Source organism: Myodes glareolus, chromosome 18, assembly GCF_982192425.1.
Source record: "Myodes glareolus chromosome 18, mMyoGla1.1, whole genome shotgun sequence".
Classification (NCBI taxonomy): Eukaryota; Metazoa; Chordata; class Mammalia; order Rodentia; family Cricetidae; genus Myodes; species Myodes glareolus.
This window is the reverse complement of record NC_142043.1, coordinates 52605814-52625678: the sequence shown is the minus strand read 5'-3', so window position 1 is coordinate 52625678 and position 19865 is coordinate 52605814. Positions and strand designations below refer to the sequence as shown.

The following is a 19865-nucleotide window of genomic DNA, read 5'->3' as shown; positions in this document are numbered from 1 at the left end:
CAGCCTGGGCCACATAGCAAAACCTCCATCTGTTTGTTTGATTGTTTTTTAAGACAGGGTTTCTCTGTGTTACTGAAGCACGATTAATTAAAAACTCAGAGACAGAAATTAGGGTTCAACCTTAAAGGTCAGAAAAACCAAACAGCCAGCCCCTGGCTCTTACCTCTACCTCAGTCTGAAATGATCCTGCCTCCAGGCATCTCAGAATGAGACCGAGTTTGAGAACTGTCTCCTGTTTTCTAATCCTCTCTAGTTCTGGGATAAAGGACAGGCACCACTACTGCCTGGTTCCTATGGCAAGCTAGTGCGGCTACTGGGATTAAAGGTGTGTATCACTGCTGCCTGGACTGTAAGGCCAGCTAGTGTGGCTGTTCTACTTTTCTAATCTTCAGGCAAGCTTTATTTATTAAAATACAAATGAAATGTCGCTACGTGTTACCCTGGTTGTAACTCACTCTATAGACCAGGCCGGCCTCAAACTCGAAATCCGCCTGCCTCTGCCTCCCAAGTCTGCTGGGATTAAAGGCATGCGCCGCCGCCGCCACCCCACCAAGACCTCCATCTTAAGAAACAAAACAAAATAAAATTTTACAGTTGACAAAAATCTGGCAGAACAGCCTACTGATCAAGGTTAACACACACAGAAATGATTTCTGTTGATAATATGCACCCTTGATATTATGATTAGCAATGGTACCTGGCCTCAGTAGTCTCTTTCACAAAACCCATATCTCTGACTAATCATGAAAAAAAATCAAACTTGAATAGAGAAATATCCTACGAACACTTAACCAATGCTTAAAACTGTCACGGTGACCTTAACATCAAGGAAAGTATGAAATGTACAGGCCAAAGAAAGCTGTGAAGACGTGTGAATCCCCTGTGTTGTACGGGTGGGTGCCTGGGGCAGAGGGCATACAAAGGAAGCCTGGGAGAATGATGGGGAACTGTGCGTGGGATATATAGAGTTATTTATACACTTTCCAACTTTTCTGAAAAACTTACAAACTAAGATAAAACAGCCGTTTAAAACAATACAGATAATTTGAGGCAATGATGACACACGGGTGGGATCTCTGAATTCAAGGCAGTCTGATCCACAGAGCTAGTTTCAGTACAGCCAGGGCTACACAGAAAAACCCTATCTCGGGTAAAGAAAAAAATGCTAGTAAACACTTGAAAAAAAATCAGATTTACTGTTATTCTTATTTTCTTATTTATTTGGCCTTCTTTAATCAAGCGTGACTTGAATATGTAGGAACATAAAATGAAGCAGTCTCTCTGGAGGGATACTGAAGTAGGTGGGAGCTACTTCAGGAAGGGTAATTTCAGAGAATTGTTTCCCACAGTGTTATTATCTGCAATAGCAATGTTCAGATAGAAACCGAAGTGTATAAATATTGTGGGGATATGCGACCTTGGGAATTGTACTGTCGAGTGACATTTGAGATCATACGTTCCATCTAAAACACAAAAATTAACTGTAAGCCCTGTTCTGTTGTGACGTGTCTTCCTATCCTTTATATGTTTGCTGGTATTAATAAATGCATCTAAAGCCAGGTGGTGGTGATGCACGCGTTTAATCCCAGCACTTGGGAGGCAGAGGCAGGGGGCTCTCTGTGAGTTCAAGGCCAGCCTGGTCTATAGAGTGAGTTCCAGGACTTCCAGAACTGTTATACAGAGAAACCCTGTCTTGAAAAACAGTGAATGAATGAATATGCATTCAAGTCCTATTTTTTGATTTAAAGTAATTTTATAAATGCTTCGAGTTGTATTTAATATGTATTTAAGAATTTCCTATACATGTGTGCAGTGTATTTCGATCCTGTCACCCACACACACACTTCTGCCTCTTGGTTCCTCCCAGATCCATCCCTCTCCCGATGCTCAGAGTTATTGTAATGTATGTCATAACTAATACTGAGTACCACTTCACAGCTGTGTCGTGTGTAAAAGTCAGTGCTGCTCAGGATGGTAATTTAGAGAGTGAAAGTTTGAGGGGTTTTTTTTAACCACAATATATTTGTGTGTGTGTGTGTGTGTCTATTAGTTTGCTATCTAATGGAAGAATAGGATCTTTGTCTAATAATTTTTAAATTTTATTTGGGGTTGTCTACAACTGGTAGGGTTGGGACAATGTCTGTTTTTGATTTCCTATTCTTTTTTATTTTGTAGCCTTCAGGAGAAGAAAATGAAACCTTGTTTGGTAATGAAAAAAGGATACCTTAAAAGTTTGAAGGTTTTTTGGTTTTAGTTTTGTTTGTTTCATTGGTTGGTTATGGTTTTCAAAAGACAAAGTTTTCATTGCCATAAAGCTACTATCTAAAGTATTAATATGCTCTTTTTGTGTAAGAATATGTTTATAATTTGTTTCTCAGAGTAGGTTTGGGTTTTTATATGACTTTATAGTGTAGCACAAGTAATAAAAACCCAGAGACAGATAATTGGGATTCGACCTGAAGGTCAGAAAAGCAGAGCAGCCAACCACTAGAGAGCTCTTACCTCTATGAAATCTTCAGACTGAAAAGAGGGTGAGTTCCTGTCTCATCCCACCTTATAACCCTCCTCTCTAGGGCTAGAATGAAAGGCATGCACCACCACCGCCCGGCCTCTATGGCTAACTAGTGTGGCTGCTGGGATTAAAGGTGTGTGCCGCCACTGCCAGGCCTGTATGACTGACTCATGGGGCTGTTTTGCATTCTGATCTTCAGGCAAGCTTTATTTATTAAAATGGAAATGAAATATCACTACTTATAGACACATTAATTCACCATCGTCACGTGTTTCCTGAGTTAAGTCTAGAGCTGTTAGAAGCATTCCGTGTTGAATTAATCCGCCCCTTTCCTTCCAGGCTGGTGTTTGGAATGCTCTATCCAGCGTACTACTCCTACAAAGCTGTGAAGACGAAAAATGTCAAGGAATATGTAAGTAGATTTCCGTAATTCTCCTCTGGCATGGCAGCAGTACACAAACCTTGGGTAACTGCTGCTGTTTTAGAGAGCTGGATGGATGTTTGGGGCCAAAAGGTGATAGGAGTGTTGTTATGAAAATAATCATGTTTAAAAGCTAACTTTGAAAGCAGCTGACACTAGAGCCTCAGATAGCCTTGACTGAGGCTGGCACGTAAGGAGTGATGGGCTGCACCTGACAGTCTGAGTCACCATGGACCAAGGTCTGTGTGCCTGCTTGTTTGTTTGCAGCTTTTGAGGACAGGCTGTTTTCTAGTCTTGTGATTTTACAGATACGCTGAGAATATGTCTTACCGCACAAAACCATCTCTTTCTGGGCCTCTTCTCACTTTCAGTTGAAAACAATGGCAGGCTTAAAGCAAACTTTACAATGTTTTGGTTTTTGTTGTGGCTTTTTTTGCTTTGCATGTGTGTGTGTATGTGTGTGTGTGTTCACGTGCATGGGGGCACACCTTAGTGCCCATGCATATGGAGGTCTGAGGTATGTAGAATGTATTCCCTTTTTATTTTAGGGACAGGATTTCTCTGGGAACTTGAAGCTAACTGGTTCAATCAGGCTAGGGAGCCAAAGAGCCCAGGATCTCCATTCATCCCAGTCTCCCCCATCCCAGGGGTACAAGCATGTGTCATAGTGCCCAGCATTTTGTGGTTTTGGGGGGCTCTGAACTCAGGTCCTCCCACTTGCCAGCTAGCACTCTCTTACCTGTGAGCCCTGGCGTAGCTTTCTATTTCATTGGAATACATTTCCAGAGAATAACAATAGTATGCCCTGGACAGTTAAGGAAAAGAAATTAACAAACAGTACTGAGATAACTCACACCAATAAATGGGGCTCTTTTTTTTGTTTTGTTTTGTTTTGTTTTTGTTTTGTTTTGTTTTGTTTTGTTTTGAGTGACACTCAGGAGCCAGAACGTCCATTTCCAAATGAGCCGTCCAGTTGCATTTAGTACTTGCATAGCGCTGTGCAGACAGCAGACACCATCCATCTCCTGCCAGCTCTCTCCATCTAAAGAGAAACCAGGGTCCTTAGGCTGCTCCTCCCCCACGCCTTCCTCCTGGAGACAGTCCCATAAACAATCCTGCCATAAGTGACCTTTTGTGTTTGGCTTCTTTTGCCTGCCATAATGTGTTTCAGGTTCACCCATGTTTTCACATGTTTCAGTGTTTCGTTCCTCTTGATGGCTGGAACAATGTTCCATTGTACTAGTAACCCAAACAATGGGTTGTTTATCTGCTCGTCCGCTGACAGACATTTCAATTGTTCTGCTTCTGTCTTTTGGCTGTTATGAATAATGCTGGCACAAACACGCCCGGATGAGCATCTGCTTAAGTGCCTGTTTGGGGCTCTTGGAGGTGTGTGACTGTGGTTCTTTGTAAGGGACCTCGGTTGGCAGGCCTGTCATCTAGCCCTTCAAGCGATCACAAAGATAGAAATCCAATCTTGATTCTTGAGAGTCTGTTTCCAGGTATTTAAGTTTGCACAGAGCACCAGCTGGAACTTTGGCAATTAACCTATTGAACTTTTATAGTCATTTTTCTCTTTCATATAAGGCCAATTTTTGTAATGAAGTGTGTGTATGCATAGACGCACACATCCCAGTTATAATGGTGAGATACGTTTATGAGAGGTGGAGAAGTTACTTGGGTGCACTCTGGACTTTTTAAATCCTTTTATGATACAGATCTCTTGGATGTAGGATTGGGAAAGTAGTCTTAAGACATGGAAGCATATTAAGTCATACTAATTTAAATTCATTTTATACATGGCTTGAAGGGACATATTTCAATATATGCTATAATAAATATTTCAAGAACTGTGTTATAGTGCTGGCATGTGTTAGTTTTTAAAACAACACTTGCTTTTCCTTTATATTGCCTCTCAAGCTGCCTGCAGTGAAGGACCTGCTTGGTTGTGTTTGTTTTGTGTTTGTGGTGCCGAGGGTAGAGCAATTTTGCTTTTGCTTTGTTTCTCCTAGAAGTCATTTACCATTACTTTTGAAAAAATAAAATGAAAATGAGCCACGAGTAAAACAAAGATGTTGAACCCGTCAGAGACGTGGGAAATACACCACCAGAGTTATTGTTTCCATGGACATGAAATGCTACCAATTTAGTGTTTTTCATGAAATAACGTCAACTTAATGCTTTCAGCCAGGCATACCACAGCCTTGCACAGTTCCCTAAACAACACTGCTCCGCTGGGAGATTCTTTACGTGGAGTTCTCTTTCCAATGGTAAAAGATATGCATGGCCCATAATCTCTAAAATGCCATGAAAATACGAGCCATAGAGTCTACTGCCGGCCAGAGTTTACTAAGTGCAAAGCCCCATTCGCAGTGTCTATTCAGTGGACTCTTTTTTTCTTACTCTAGTGACTGTGCAGTTGAAGAACTGAACGGTTCTTCAGCTGGGCACTCATGTCACCTCTAAAGCATTCCAGGATCAAGTGTAGAAGGACATGCTTGCGGTCTTAGCACTTGGGAGGATGAGGCAGGAGGATCACTGAGGACTTGAGGTTAACCTGAACTGCAGATTGAAGAGATACTGTCGCAAATGGAAGATAGATAGGTAGGTAGACGGATAGATGCCTTGTCCAGATCAATAGATTGGCAAGTAGACAAGGGGGTAGGTAGGTAGACAGACAGACAGACAGACAGCCTGTCCCAGATAGATAGATAGATAGATAGATAGATAGATAGATAGATAGATAGATAGATAGATAGTAGATAGAAAGAAGGAAGACAGACAGACAGATGGTAGATAGACACACAGACAGAAGACAGCCTGTCCCATACAGACAGACAGACAGACAGATGGTAGATAGACACACAGACAGAAGACAACCTGTCCCAGATAGATAGACAGACAGACAGACAGATAGATAGACAGATGGTAGATAGACACACAGACAGAAGACAGCCTGTCCCATACAGACAGACAGACAGACAGATGGTAGATAGACACACAGACAGAAGACAACCTGTCCCAGATAGATAGACAGACAGACAGACAGATAGATAGACAGATGGTAGATAGACACACAGACAGAAGACAGCCTGTCCCAGATAGACAGACAGACAGACAGATCATATATACATACACAGGCAAATAGATATGCACGCAACCTAAATGGACAGTAATAAGAATATAAAAGTATTAAGTATAAATAAATCACCTCTGTGTAAATGAATGCTTTAAAAAAAGAAGAAAATGGTTATTTAGATGTTGATCTAATAATTAAAAAAAGATTAGTCCACTTTCACTCTGCATCAGTTTTGGCTTTCTTTTGTTTTTTTTTTTTTTTCTACTGTGGGAATGCCACAGTAATGAATAATTGAAGAGAAACTAGGGAAATAGAAAGGTAGATTGGGTCAGGTTTAATCATTGATTGTTTGTAATAAAGTCTACTTTGAAAATACACTGAGTGCTAAAATCAAAACTGAACAGGCATTGACCCAAGAGAGAATATAAGAAGACTGTAGACCTCCCAGTCACCCACTTACCTAACAACAAGGCTCTGAGAAACCAAGTATGAGGTATTGTGTGTGCTCCTTAGAGCAATGCATGTACAGTTCAATAGTCCCCATGCATTTCAGAGTACCATGCCTGCTTTCTGCTCCTCCCAATTACCACACTGTTCTAGATATAAAGTCACAAAATGTTTATTCTCAAACATCCCTGAAGTTCAGAAATGTAAAACGTGTCCACCTGGCTGTGTTCCCTCTGGAGACTCTGATCTGATGGAAGATCCGCATCATTCGGAGTTGGAAGCTGCCCACATTCCTTGGCTTCAGGCTCAGTCCCTGTGTCTTTACAGCCAACAGCTCAGGGCTGAGATCTTTGGATGCTGCCAGCACTGGACTGTTGGCCTTCTGCCTCCTCCTTCCTCTTGTCAGGTCTTTTATGAATGACTAGGCCCACCCCTCAAGGTTGTCCGAAGTTTGGCCTTAATTCTGTCTGCCTCCTTGTTTTCTCTTAATCATATAACCTAATATACTTACTTTCTCAGAATGAAAGCATAGACCTATTCCAAGGAAAGGAAGCAGGATTCTGTCACCCCCCCAGTAATATCCCTACTCATTCTCTCTGTCAGTTCATCCATGAGGGCCCTTGTGAGGCAGCATTGGTACCACACCAGAACATTTCGGTTGCTAGTATTCTGTTCAATCAGTTCCACAGTGCTCCCTTTGTTTTATTGTTGCTGTGCTTGTTGTTATTGTTATTGTTTTGTTGTTTTTGAGACAGTCTCTGTGTAGTTCTGGCTGTCCTGTAACTTTCTGTGTCCTAGCTAACCTCGAACTCAGAGATCCACCCGTCTCTGCCTCCCGAGTGCTAGAATTAAAGGCATACACACCACACCCAGCCCCTACAATGTGCCTGTTAAAATATAAGCAATGGGGTTAGGGAGATGGCTCAGTGGTTTAAAGAACTTGCCCTTGGAAATGACCTCAGTTCTGTTCCCACAGCCATCTGGTATCTCACATCCCTAATTCCAGTTCCAGAGGATCGATGCCTTCCTGCGAAATCCCAGAGTACCAGGCACGCATATGGTGCGCATATATACAGATAAAACATTCATACAGATAAAATCATGTAAAGAAATTGGTTTAATTTTGTTTTAAAACATAGGTGATATTCAAGCTTCACAGAAACATTGAGGCTGTTCTCATTGTCAACCACTGAATATTCTTGTGATTGATTACACTTTGGTGGCCACAGCGATTTGGCTGTTCTTAAAGCAAGGCCCGTGAGGCAGGACTCCTGAGCTCCCAAATCAACTGTGAACTGGGAGGTTAAAAAAAGTTAAACAGAGAACCGGGCAGGGGCAGTGGTGGCGCTCACCTTTAATCCCAGCACTCGGGAGGCAGAGGTAGGTGAATCTCTGACTTCAAGGCCAGTCTGGTCTACAAAGTAAGTTCCAGAACTACAGAGAAAACCTATCTCGAGAAAACAGCAGCAGCAGCAACAACAATAATAGTAGTAGTCGTAATAATGAGAAGTCCTGTAAATTTTTTGAAAGTCCTAACAGTCCTCTAAGTATTTCCTTATGGGGATGTAGGGTGCTTAATACAGTGTTCTTGTGTTTACCTGAATTTTACCAAACATAGCTATCTGTTTAAACTGGGAAGAAATCCTGTCCAATTCACTTTTCTCTTTGTGTGGACATTTCTTGGTAGTGGTGACCTTATTTACATTTCTCTGTTATAGCCTCAACACCTGTTTATGCGCCATGTATCCCCTAATGCCTGTCTCCTACTGGAATAAGCGCCTCAGGGAAGGATTTTGTTACTTTAATTGTACTGCTCTGTACCTAGAGCAGTAGCTAGTGTACAGTAATTCGTCAGAACTTTTGAGTAAATGAACTTGTGTGGCAGAAAAGCTGGCTTCTCGGTGCCTGCAAAATGTTAAATTGTGCTTGCAAGAGCTTGTGTGTTCCTAGGTGGACCAATCTGGTTCCTCGGTTTGGGTTCTGCTGGGTTAGGGCATGTGCAAGCCTATTCATTCTCAACACTTATCCCCAGTCCCAGTGTCTTTGTGATATTTAGTCCTGACCTAAATTCTGCTGATACCTACTTCAAACGCATTTTCTAAAAGCAAACATTTTCGGCTCACTTACTTTTCCCACCCTAACTGCTGCCATTCCCCAAAAGCCTGCAAGTGGCAGGTTGCACCTGATAAAACAGATGCCGTGTGCAAATCAAAACAAATGGAGAGTGCTGTGGATTTTGGCAGCGTTCCTTTCTTCCTTTGCCTATTTTTAAAGCAGAGCTTTCCTGGGATATAATTTCCTGTATGGTGTGGCTGATATGGCCTACTTAGAACACTCGCAGTCTTGCAGTAATTGAAATGCAAGCGTACCGGAGATTTAATATGGTTTTTGCAAAGTTTTCCAGGCTCATACATCTTAAGACTTGAAAATAAGACTGTTTACGTCCAAATTCTGTGTAATTGCTGTAGCTTTTCTAGGAAGCCAGTGTTCTTATTCTTAGAATGTTGGAGAGAACATTGAAAAGCATTGAAAAGACAGGCTAAACAATATTGACAGTTAAAATCAGACACTTGGTCCTGAGATTTATTGTGGACAAGAACAAAGGAGGGACACTCCTGTGGGAGATGACTCATTAAAAGGCCCCGAAACGACTCTAAAGTTCTATGGAGTTGTTGATAGTGACCTCATTTTTTAGCTGAATTTTTAGGTGATAGAAATGAAGAAAGACCAAGGGCCAGCTCGAGAGTTCTTGTAGCTCAGTGACAGCTGAAGTTGTCTGGTAGTTTTGGCTAGAGATGAAAGGGGGAGACATACTCAAGAGCTCCTTCACTCGCGTTCCCGGCGCGCTGCCTGGTGAAGCAGGCACAGAACAATCCCACTGACCTACTCAAGTGTGCCGGGTGCCTCACGGTGCGAGCCCAGAGCTTCATTTGAGGGGAAGGATGTAGCATAACTCGGGATTTGATATCTCATTTAATTCAAAGGGTTGAGTATTGATAGTTTAAAGATTAGCCTACTGATTCAGGCAGATTTTTTTTCTTTTTTTTTTTTTTTAAGAGAAAATGAGTTTTATCAGTCACGGGCTTTTCTGTTTACATTCTGTTGTCCACTTTTGGCAGAGAAGGAGAGGCATGGTCTCCTAGAATTGTGTTCAGGCTGGCCTCTAACTCTGATCCTCCTGCCTCAGTTTCCTGAGTAGCAAAAACAAAAGACATGGCCCACCAGGCCCAGTCTAATCTACTTTTAGTTCTTACTTTTAGTCCACTGGAGGTGACAGGAAGGCTCAGCATGTAAAGGCCCTCACGGCCAGCCTGTCAACCTAAATTCTCCTTCTAGGACTCACATTGTGGGAGGGGAGTTCCAACTCCTGCCAATTCTCAGCCTTCCACATGCAGACATGCATGTACAGACAGGTACACACACACACACACAAATAAATAAATGGTTCCTTTTTTTAATAAAATTTTTCAGAGGGATGAGAATTAAATGTGTGTATTCTAACATCTTGACCCAGATTTTCAAGTCGGCGTGGTGATTCAGTTGCTGCTGTTGTATTATTTTTTGACAGCGGTCCTCAACCTGTGGGTCGGACCCTTTCTCAGGGGTCACATATCAGATGTTTACATTACAATTCCTAACAGTAGCAAAACCACAGTTCTGAAGTAGCAGTGAACACAATTCTGTGGTTGGGGGGCACCACAGCATGAGAACCATACTAATGGGTCGCGGCGTTAGGAAGGTTGAGAGCCATTGCTCTATGGTATCCGATAAGACAAATCATTGGTTTTCGCCTGTAAGTATCAATTGTTTTGTTTGGAAATTGGTCTAACGTTAACACATACTATTTTTTCAACCCTTGAAAATTATTTTAAACTTTAGATTAGCTATTAGAATGGCTATCTTTAGATGTAAGTCTAGTTTTGGGGGGTTTTGGTTTTTGTTTTGGTTTCTTTTTAATATAGAGTCTCACTGTCCTGCTTGTCCTGGAAGTCACTGTGTAGATCATGCTGGCCTCAAAACTCATAGAGGCACGCCTGCCTCTGCCTCCCAAGTGCTGGGACTAAAGGTGTGCATAGCCATGACTGGTGTGTAAATCTAGTTTTTTGTTTGCGCTCTTGCTTATTTACTGTTGCAGTGCTGGGACTCAAGTCCGGGGTCTCAGACATGATAGATGAGCACTCTGCCACTGTGCTGCCTAAGGTTTTGTTCTGTTGGGTTTTTGAGACATTCTCTTTGTAGCCCTGGCTGTCCTGAACTCACTATGTAGACCAGGGTGGCCTCAAACTCACAGAGAACTGCCTGCCTTTGCCTCCCAAGTGCTGGAATTAAAGGCATGTGCCACCACCACCTTAATTATGAAATTAAGATTTCATAAATGAATCAATGTCAGTAAACTTGGTGTAGCCCAATATCCTTCAGTGAATTAGATCTATTTAAATTATATGACGGTTATTCTTTGCAAACCTGAGTTTTGATATGTCAGCTTTACTTATGTATAGTATATATCAATATGTATATTAATCTATATATGAAGATATATGTGTGTGTGTGTGTGTGTGTGTGTGTGTGTAGCTTCTCTGCTGATGTCACTGATACTGTCATAATCAGGTGTCTTATACTCATGACCACTGTTAAGTGTGAAGATTCTGTAACTGGAGCTGCAGAACTGGCTCTGAGGTTAAGAACACTTACTGCTCTCGGAGAAGACCCAAGATAGTTTCTCCTACAGTTTTCAAATGCCAATTAATGAAGCTCTTGACCTTTGTGAAATGAACTGAGCCTTCCCACGCCCCTTGGGCTGCAGCCTGTCCTCGCTCCCAGGGAGAATGCTTGGGCACCCGGGCAAATCAGGCCTGCAGCCACTGTGCACCTAGAGGCTGGGCCACATTTCCCTACTGTGCAGGCAGGACATTACCCACTCTCGTGTCAGTGGAAACGGACTTTAGAGCCGACACAGAAACAGTTGTTTCCATTAAAGGAAATGTTGCTAAGAAGTTGGAGAGAGGCCTAGCCACCTCCACCCTAATCCCTAGTGATGGAATACTTTCAAATCACAAAAGCTCTAACGACCAAAAAAACTTCTGCCTCCACCCTCACTTCGGGGAGAAATAGATTCAAAGGCAACCAGTGTCCTGCCTTCCCCGTCTCTGTTCCGAAACCATCTATCTCCCCACCAGAAGACCACAAATCAGACACACACACACACACACACACAGAGAGAGAGAGAGAGAGAGAGAGAGAGAGAGAGAGAGAGAGAGCACACAACATGGAGTAGACTGGTTTAAATCAGAAATGGTAATAAACATCACAGTTTTTATTTTTCAGCGTGATCACTTTTTGAAACACTTTTTGAAAAAGACAAATGAAATATCAACTAACAAAGTAAAAAATATCTATCAGAAATTAAAAGGTGTGCCTTTGGCGACAAGCCTCATGGTGCACACCTACAATCCCAGCCCTCAGGAGCCCTCAGCAGGAGGAAAGCCTACACTACATGGCAACCGTCTGTCTCTAAATAGATAAATAAATGAGCAAATAAAAGGCTCTGTAAGGAAAGCAGGATGTTGTTAAACAGTAAAACAAAAGAATAAAATCCAGGAAATTAATATTTCTAAGGATTGTTGGCTTGCATAAGCTTAATAAAGCAAATAGCAGACCCTGGGTGTAACGGAATGTGCCAAGTGATTCTTGGGAGGCTGAGGCAGAATCATGAGTTCATGACCAGCTTTGGCTACATAGTTAGACCTCTCAAAACAACAAGGATACTTTCAAGAGGGGAGATGGAAAGACCAGGAGAGGATTGACAAGAAGGAAAGAACCGTAAGCGAGATGTGCGAAATTTGGAAAACACTCAACAGCTTAAAATTACAGAATGTTTTGTACCTAAAAACTGAGATATGTGGGCACCAGAGAGTCAGCTCAATAGTTAAGAGCACTTGCTACTACTCTTAGAGAGGACCCAGGTTTGGTTCCTATCACACATGTGGCGCTCACAACCATCTATAACTCTAGTTTCAGGGGATCCAAGGACCTTTTCTAGCCTCTGTGGGTGCTTTCTACACAAATACCAGACCCTGTCTTGAATACTAAGACACTGGCTTCCTTCTGTTCTTTTAGACACACCAAGTCTATGGCTATGACTGCAGTTAATCTGATTCTCAGCCAGATGGACCTGACATTGCCAAAAGTCCTTAAAAAACACAAAAATCTGAGCTTCTTCTGAAACTGGTCACTAAGACCAAGTCTCTGGTATGGTTTCAAGGACACGCGAGAGGCATCATGGGAATGGAAAGTCAGAAGAGGAAATCCTTTGGAACAGCCGATCAGAAATCTCAAACATACCAAAATGTGTTTTGCCTTAAATCGCGTCCTTTTGGCAATCAGAATGGTTGAGTAACAAAAACAAAACAAAACAAAACAAAAACCCTGGCAGTGGTGGTGACGCACGCCTTTACTCCTAGCACTCGGAAGGCAGAGACAGGTGGATCTCAGTGAGTTCTAGACCACCCTGGTCTACAAAGTGAGTTCCAGGACAGCCAAAACTGTTACACGGAGAAACCCTGTCTCAAAAAAAAAAAAAAAAAAAAAAAGTAAAACCAAAGAAATCACTTTAAAAACACGAGCAAATAAACAAACAAACAAAAAAAAAACCCACCACATATCCTGACTTCACAAGTAAGAGGAGAAAGGCACAGAGAAGGACTGAGTTGAGAAATCTGTTTCACTGAGTTACGGTGGCTTCCAAAGGTTTCCAAGAGGTCTCTTTCATAGGAAAGTCTGATGTCAGCAGGTTTTATTTATTTGGGGACAAGGAGGGCTTCTATAGCCCAAACTAGTCTGAAACTCAGCCAAGGATGCCCTTGAACTTTGCCTGTGCCTCCCAAATGCTGAGGTTACAGACACAAGCCAACAACACTCCTGGTTTATGTCATCCTCATGCATGCTAGGCAAGCACTGTGCCAGTAAGTTCTGTCTGCAGCCCCAGACTTCCTCCCTGGGAAGGGACCTTCGTCAGCTGTCCACCTCCAAATAGCTCTGGACTACTTGGGTGTCTCTCAGTTGAAGAGACAACAGGATGTTCTTAATGGACTTGGGGTAGAGAAACCCAACCGGCTGCCCTTCCCCCACTCTGCAAAGCTCTTGTCTGCTAACTGCTACCGTGCACAGCCCCCTGAGAACTGGACGACAGGCTAAAGGCTCCTTCTACTTTTTTGAGCCTTATGATAGCATTGGTTATCTTAATTCTTTTTTTCCCCCTTGAGACAGGCTCTAACTTGTAGACCAATCTGTGTGCATAGTAAGCTATGTAGCCCAGGCTAGCCTCAAACTCGGAGATATACTTCTGCCTCAGGCTTCAGAGTCTGGGACTGCAGGTGTGAGGCGCCCTGCCTGACTTTTCGTTTTATTTTAACGATGGTATACATAAATAATGTTCTGAAAGTCTGGTTGCGTTTTAAATGAGTGCATTAATTACCTCCCAAAATGATGTTCTCCTTTCTTCAGACCTGAACCCCTTCTTTCAGTGTTACGGAGAGCGTTCATTGCCCTTTGCTCTAGTTGGTATCCTGAGAACTGCCTGGAATAGCCTCCCACGGTAGTGCCGTTAGGCTTCAGCGACCGCCCGCACGCATCCCCCTGGGACACTGTTAGGCTGCAGATGCTCGTTTTGGTAGCTCTGGCTTAAACTGGAGCTTCCGCTCTCAAGTAAAGCCCGGGCTCTGTGCATAGGCTGAACTCTGACCCCACGTCCAAAGCATATGTGGATTGTGCTTTTTAAAACCTGGCCCTTCTCTCTCTCTCTCTCTCTCTCTCTCTCTCTCTCTCTCTCTCTCTCTCTCTCTCTCTCCCCATATTGTACTGAGGAGGGTCTAGAAGTCTGCCTGGCTGAAGGGGGTGAGTGAGAGAGACTGACAGAGACAGAGATTGCGGAACGTAGAGGTCAGAGGATTTCTCTGGGTTGGTTCTTTTTTTCCTCTTTGTTCCTGAGGTAGGGTCTCTTGTTTATGTCACTGAGCTGTGAACTGGCTTGACTGTAAGCTTCTCTGGCTTATTCTCCCATCTCTGACTCCTAGCTCACGGTAGAAAGGCTGAGTCACAGGTGCATGCCACCACATCTGGTTTCTTACGTGGGTTCTAGGATTGAGCTCAGGCCTTCGGAACTGCATGGCAAGCATTTTCACCCTACAAACCATCTCACCATCCCCTTTTATAAGTTCCTTTTTTTTACTAGTTTATTTAAATTTATTTTACGTGCATTGGTGTAAAGGTATCAGATCCCTTGGAAGTAGAATTGCAGACAGTTGTGAGCTGCCATGTGGGTGCAGGGAATTGAATCCTTGTTCTCTGGAAGAGCAGCCAGTGCTGTGAACTGCCTGAGCCATCTCTCCAACCCCCTCCTCTGGAGATTCTAATCCACAGTGCGGTGGTGGTGGTGGGGGGACAATTCATTTTTAAAATGTGACATGTAGTTATGTATGTTTTCTCTCATATGCGGATTCTAAATTTACCTGTGGGGGGCGTGATGAAAACAGAAGGAGTTTTTGAGGAAGGAAGGTAGGGGAGAGGAGGCAGAAAGAGCTGACAGGAGTCCTGTGCACAAAGCCCAATACACATGTATATGACAGTGTCATGGTGGAGCCCAGTGTTTCCTATCTCAGTGAAACACAGTTGTGTAAAAGGGTGTTGCTGTAGGCACCCTTCCACCACATGCCATTCCCCAAATTGCGCTTCTTAGAGCTATAATAAGTTCATATGTACAAATGGGCACTAACGATTTATTTGTTTTACGAACGTGTGAATAGATTAACAACTCGGAATATAATAAACATATTTTAACACAGTTAACCACACAGTACAAATTGAGTCAGACTTCCCCCTGGTTTTCATGTTTTGAGGCTGGCCTCAATGTCTCTGGGTGCATTTGTGGCCTCCAGAGCAGTGGCTCTCAGCCCATGGGTCACAACCCCTTTGACAAGCTTCTGTCTCCAAAAACATATTTATATTATGATTCATAACAGTAGCAAAATTACAGTTGTGAAGTAGCAATGAAAATAATCTTATAGTCGGGGGTCACTACAACACAAAGACTTATATTAAAGGGTCACAGCATTAGGAGGGTTGAGAACCACTGCTCTGGAGGCTTGGCCCTGCTCCAGTGTGGTCCTTGACTCTCTCTGGGCTACAAATGCCTGTAGAGTGCCCCCACCCCTTGGGCTGACTAAGATCAGAAGAGTGGTGGTCCAAGATGTTAGAATGCCAAGGAAGAGAGGAACACGGGGTGACAGCCTACGTGAGAGCCAGGAATGGCCAGATGGCCCACTCCGCTCCTCTCTGTGGGATTGGCTGCTCCCCATTTAAAAGCCCTGAGAAATTCTGTACAGCCTTCAACAGAGCAGTGTCTCTACTTTTATAAATACATACTATTCCAAATAAGTCAAGAAGACTTTAAACAAAGGAAAAAAGGGAAGTGTGAATTCCCAGCCCGCGTGGATGGAGCGAGTCATCTGGGGGCTGAGAAGCCATCCTTCGCTTCCCATGTGCTGCTGGGAGCAGGTTCCTGAAGCCGTTCTGAAGTTTGTGTCTTGTTTTCAACACTTTTTAAATTAATTGTCATCTATTTTTGAAACCTTTTCCTGCTCTTGAGTTTCTCAGGCTCTAATGGGATGGGGATGCAGCACACAGGGGTCCTGTAATTCACTGGACCTGGAGAGGCCAATGCAATCAGATGACAGAAACGTCTGGGTCTGTCTTGGTTCACTTGGGCTCCAGATGCGTCTGTGTTACAGGCAGCTTCGTCCTTCGAATCATCAGGGGCTTCTGTAAGGCTGGGGCAGTGATAACCAGAAACTACAGGTTCCTCTTGCTGCCTTGAGTTCAATGAGGGACACAGGAATCAAGGTGAGCGGCGGCAGTTAAAGCACTCACACGAGACAGGACAGGCAGAGATGCACCTCCAAACAGAGGGAGCCCAGATCAACCCTAACCTTTGTAAACTCACATTCTGTCTGTTCAGAAATGATGTTCATGGCTGGCAGGATGGCTCAGCAGGTAATGCCCTTGCAGGTGACTTAGCTCTATCACGGGAGCCCATGTCAAGGAGCGAAGAGAGCAGACAGGCTCCACATCTTCAGGCTCAGACTCTACCCACAGAAAATCTAACTGCTTGTTTTCAACCGTGTCTCTCTAACTTGGCACAGCTCGGAGAAAAACCCCATAGCAGAGCCATCTGGGTTGAATAAAGGAGGGAGTTTTCTCTGTTTGATTTCTCACATTTTGTTCCTCTTTGTTTTACTGGGGGAGAAAATTGTTGTGAAATAACCAAATTATTGCATAATTGTTCATGAAACAGAAGAAATCTTTTTCAACTCTATACTGCTTTCCGAGGAATCCTGATCCTAGAATTTCTCCATCCCCTCTGAAATGGGTGTACCCGGTGCTCTGGGAGAGTCTGGGAGACTTGACTCAACCGAGCAGCCAACAATGGCCAGAAAATAAAGCTCTCTTTGGGTGGTCTGAAATTCAGCAGTGTTTATTTCCTTTTAGACTCAGCAAAGTTTCTCTCTCTCTCTCTCTCTCTCTCTCCCTTCTTTTTCTCCCCCTGAAGCATATTTTAGCGTCTATGCTCTGGCTTTACCCAGTGGTTATAATTGAAATCGTTAGGCATACGTGGAGGAAAGGCTCATGGGTTGTATGGTGTTTCTGTTGTTTTTGTTTTTTTTTTAAAGACCAGCATTAGTAACTTTATGATTCAATGAATCTGTAGTTGAGAAAGGTTGGTAATGTGGGAAATAACAAAAGAATGACTCTCTGTACGCTATAAACTGCCACTTGCAACTGATAGTTAATTGTTTAAACCTTATCCATTGAGACCTTACTTTCTTTTGAATATTGCTTCTTCTTCTTATTGTACGCACACGCACGTGATGTGTGTGTTGTGGACGCGTGTGTGCCTCAGTGAGCGTGTGGCCTCTGATGATGACTTCCACCGTGCTGTGAATTCCCAGCATGGAACTCAGGACATTAGACTTGCAGTACAAAGCAAGTACTGTACCCATTCAGCCTTCCCTTCTTACTAGACTCCTGCTCTTTCAATTTTAGGAAAGTGGCCAGGCCTGGCGGTGGTGGCGCACGTCTTTAATCCCAGAGGCAGAGGCAGATGGATCTCTGTGAGTTCAAGGCCAGCCTGGTCTACAAAGCAAGATCCAGGACAGCCAGGGCTATTACTCAGAGAAAGCCTGTCTTGAAAAAACAATAGAAAAATAGAAAAGAAAGAGAGTAGCCGGGCCTGGTGGCTCCTGTGATTCCAGTGTTCAGGAGGGCTGCCATGACTCCTTGGCTTCGTACACATAGTAGAGTTCCTCGCCAGCCTGGCCTGCAGACCGTGCCCCAGAATATAGAGATTGTCCAGTAGGATTGTTCTGCGCCTGCTTTCCCCGGCAGAGGGTACTGGGAACGTGATGAGCAGGACAGGTTTCGGCCTCCCACTGTTGTAGAGAAAGGTCTGAGGCAGCAGGTGTTTGATAATCAACGAACAGATTCATGTATGACCTTTGGCCTTTGCTCAGGGTTGGGGACAGTAGGTAGGAAAGCCTTTTCCCTAAGAAGTAAGTTTCATTCAAATAAAACAGTGAATAATACATGGTATATAAAGATCTAGTAGTTATATGTGCATTAAACTGCCTATCCTAATTATATATCTTCTTATATTCATACCTTGGGAGCAGGAAAACCTTGCCATAAGTTTATGACTCTTTTATGTCAAAGGCTTTGTGCACAATAGACCCTAGGTATTATCTGTCAAATTAACCTATCAAGTCGGTTTCTCTAATCACACACTGTAAGTTAGTACAGTTGTATCGTTTCATATTCTACCATCGTTGCTATTATAATATCACTTTAGTAATGCCATAACAAGAGCAGGTTATCTAAAGGAGCAATTTAGGGGAAACATTTCTTAATGAATGTGCCCTCACCATTACCCATGGCTCTTAACACCCATAGCATGTGCTTGCGAACCAGAAGGTGATCTCCAAGCCCATGCTTGTGTGTCTGCCCTGTATTCCTGCTATCCATTTTTACCATGGGTCTCTGGGAGGGAGGTCTAAACTGTCACAACACTCAGAGTTGCAGTGTTTGTTTATCCTGGGATCATCACATTTTTTTTCCCTAAGAATGTAGAGAATAGAAACTTCTTTTGTTGAAAAATGTTAAAAGATATGTGAAATGAGCCCACTTTTCCTTTGGCATCAGGATAATGCAAATGAGTTCCCATTAGATGGAGCACCATCCTCTTATAGTGCACTTTGCCTCTGGGTGTGTTCGGTTTACAATACTGCTCAGTCTTTAAATGTCCACTAATTCCTCAGGGAGAGTGGGGCTCGGAGCTCCCATCACATGACTGTCTGGATTTCTGAAATGCTAAGGCTTATCAAAACCTTATGGAGTTGGAGCAATAATAAAGCAAGTGCTGGCTCTCTGACAAAGGACGTCTGCCTGTGCCCTGTGTAACCAGAATGTCACATTAGGTGCTGTGGTTTCATGTCACGGATGATTCTCTGGTCTTTGAAAGAACTTGCCTAATTAGGGGCTTTATTTCCTTGGCAAATGACTTTCCCTTGATATCTGGGTGATTTTGAGGTTCTGTTTGGGCTGATGATGTGGCTCAGGGTTAGCGTGCTTGCCTTCCTCAGTTCCTTTCAAAAATGATTTTAGAAACAGGGTCCCTCTCCAAACCCACAGCTCCCCAATTCAGGCAGACTGGCTGGCCGCCCCAGAGAACTGATTATGTCTGCTTCCCCAGCTTTGGGATTGCAGACTCACATGTCTGTGTGAGTGTGTGTGTGTGTGTGTGTGTGTGTGTGTGTGTGTGTGTGCTCGGTTTTTTTGTTTTTCTTTTGGAGTTTGGTTTGGGTTTTGTTTGTTTGTTTGTTTGTTTGTTTGCCTAGTGGGGATGATGGGAGGGGAGGGCAATGCTGCTGAAGTCACACGAGCTGAGAGTTAACAAACTCAGTCAGGAGCCACACCCCCAGGCCATAGCAGTCATCCCCAGGAGGATCTCTTTCCTCTGGCTACTATCAGTCTGCTGTCAGGGTGTCTCTCTTCCTACCTCCAGGTGCTTCCCAAATCCTCCATAGCCCCTGTGAGGAGATCTCAGCAGAGCCCCTGAAAACTCTGTGTCTCCCTCACGGCAGCCATTGCACCAGCCACCACTAGCCAGGCATTAGGTGTGTCCTCGCTAGCCCATTATAGCTCCCTGGTAGGTGCATGGCTAATTCTAAAGCCATTTCTATGGGAGCCAGATGCTGTGACTGTAAGTAACACGCAACAAAGAATGCGGTGACAGAAGGAATATGGGGATTTATTTGTTCTTTGCCAGCCCATTATGAAACAAGGCCTTTATTTCAGCA

General features: G+C 43.5%; 1 protein-coding gene across 1 annotated transcript in view; it reads left to right on the top strand.

Moving 5' to 3' along the window:
- The window catches only part of Reep3 (receptor accessory protein 3), a 78004-nt gene that overhangs the window by 27280 nt on the left and 30859 nt on the right, over positions 1–19865 (top strand). Inside the window, exon 2 of the mRNA XM_085679718.2 lies at positions 2852–2924. Within this exon, the coding sequence (XP_085535844.1) occupies positions 2852–2924 (73 nt within the window). The remainder of the gene's footprint in view (positions 1–2851; positions 2925–19865) is intronic.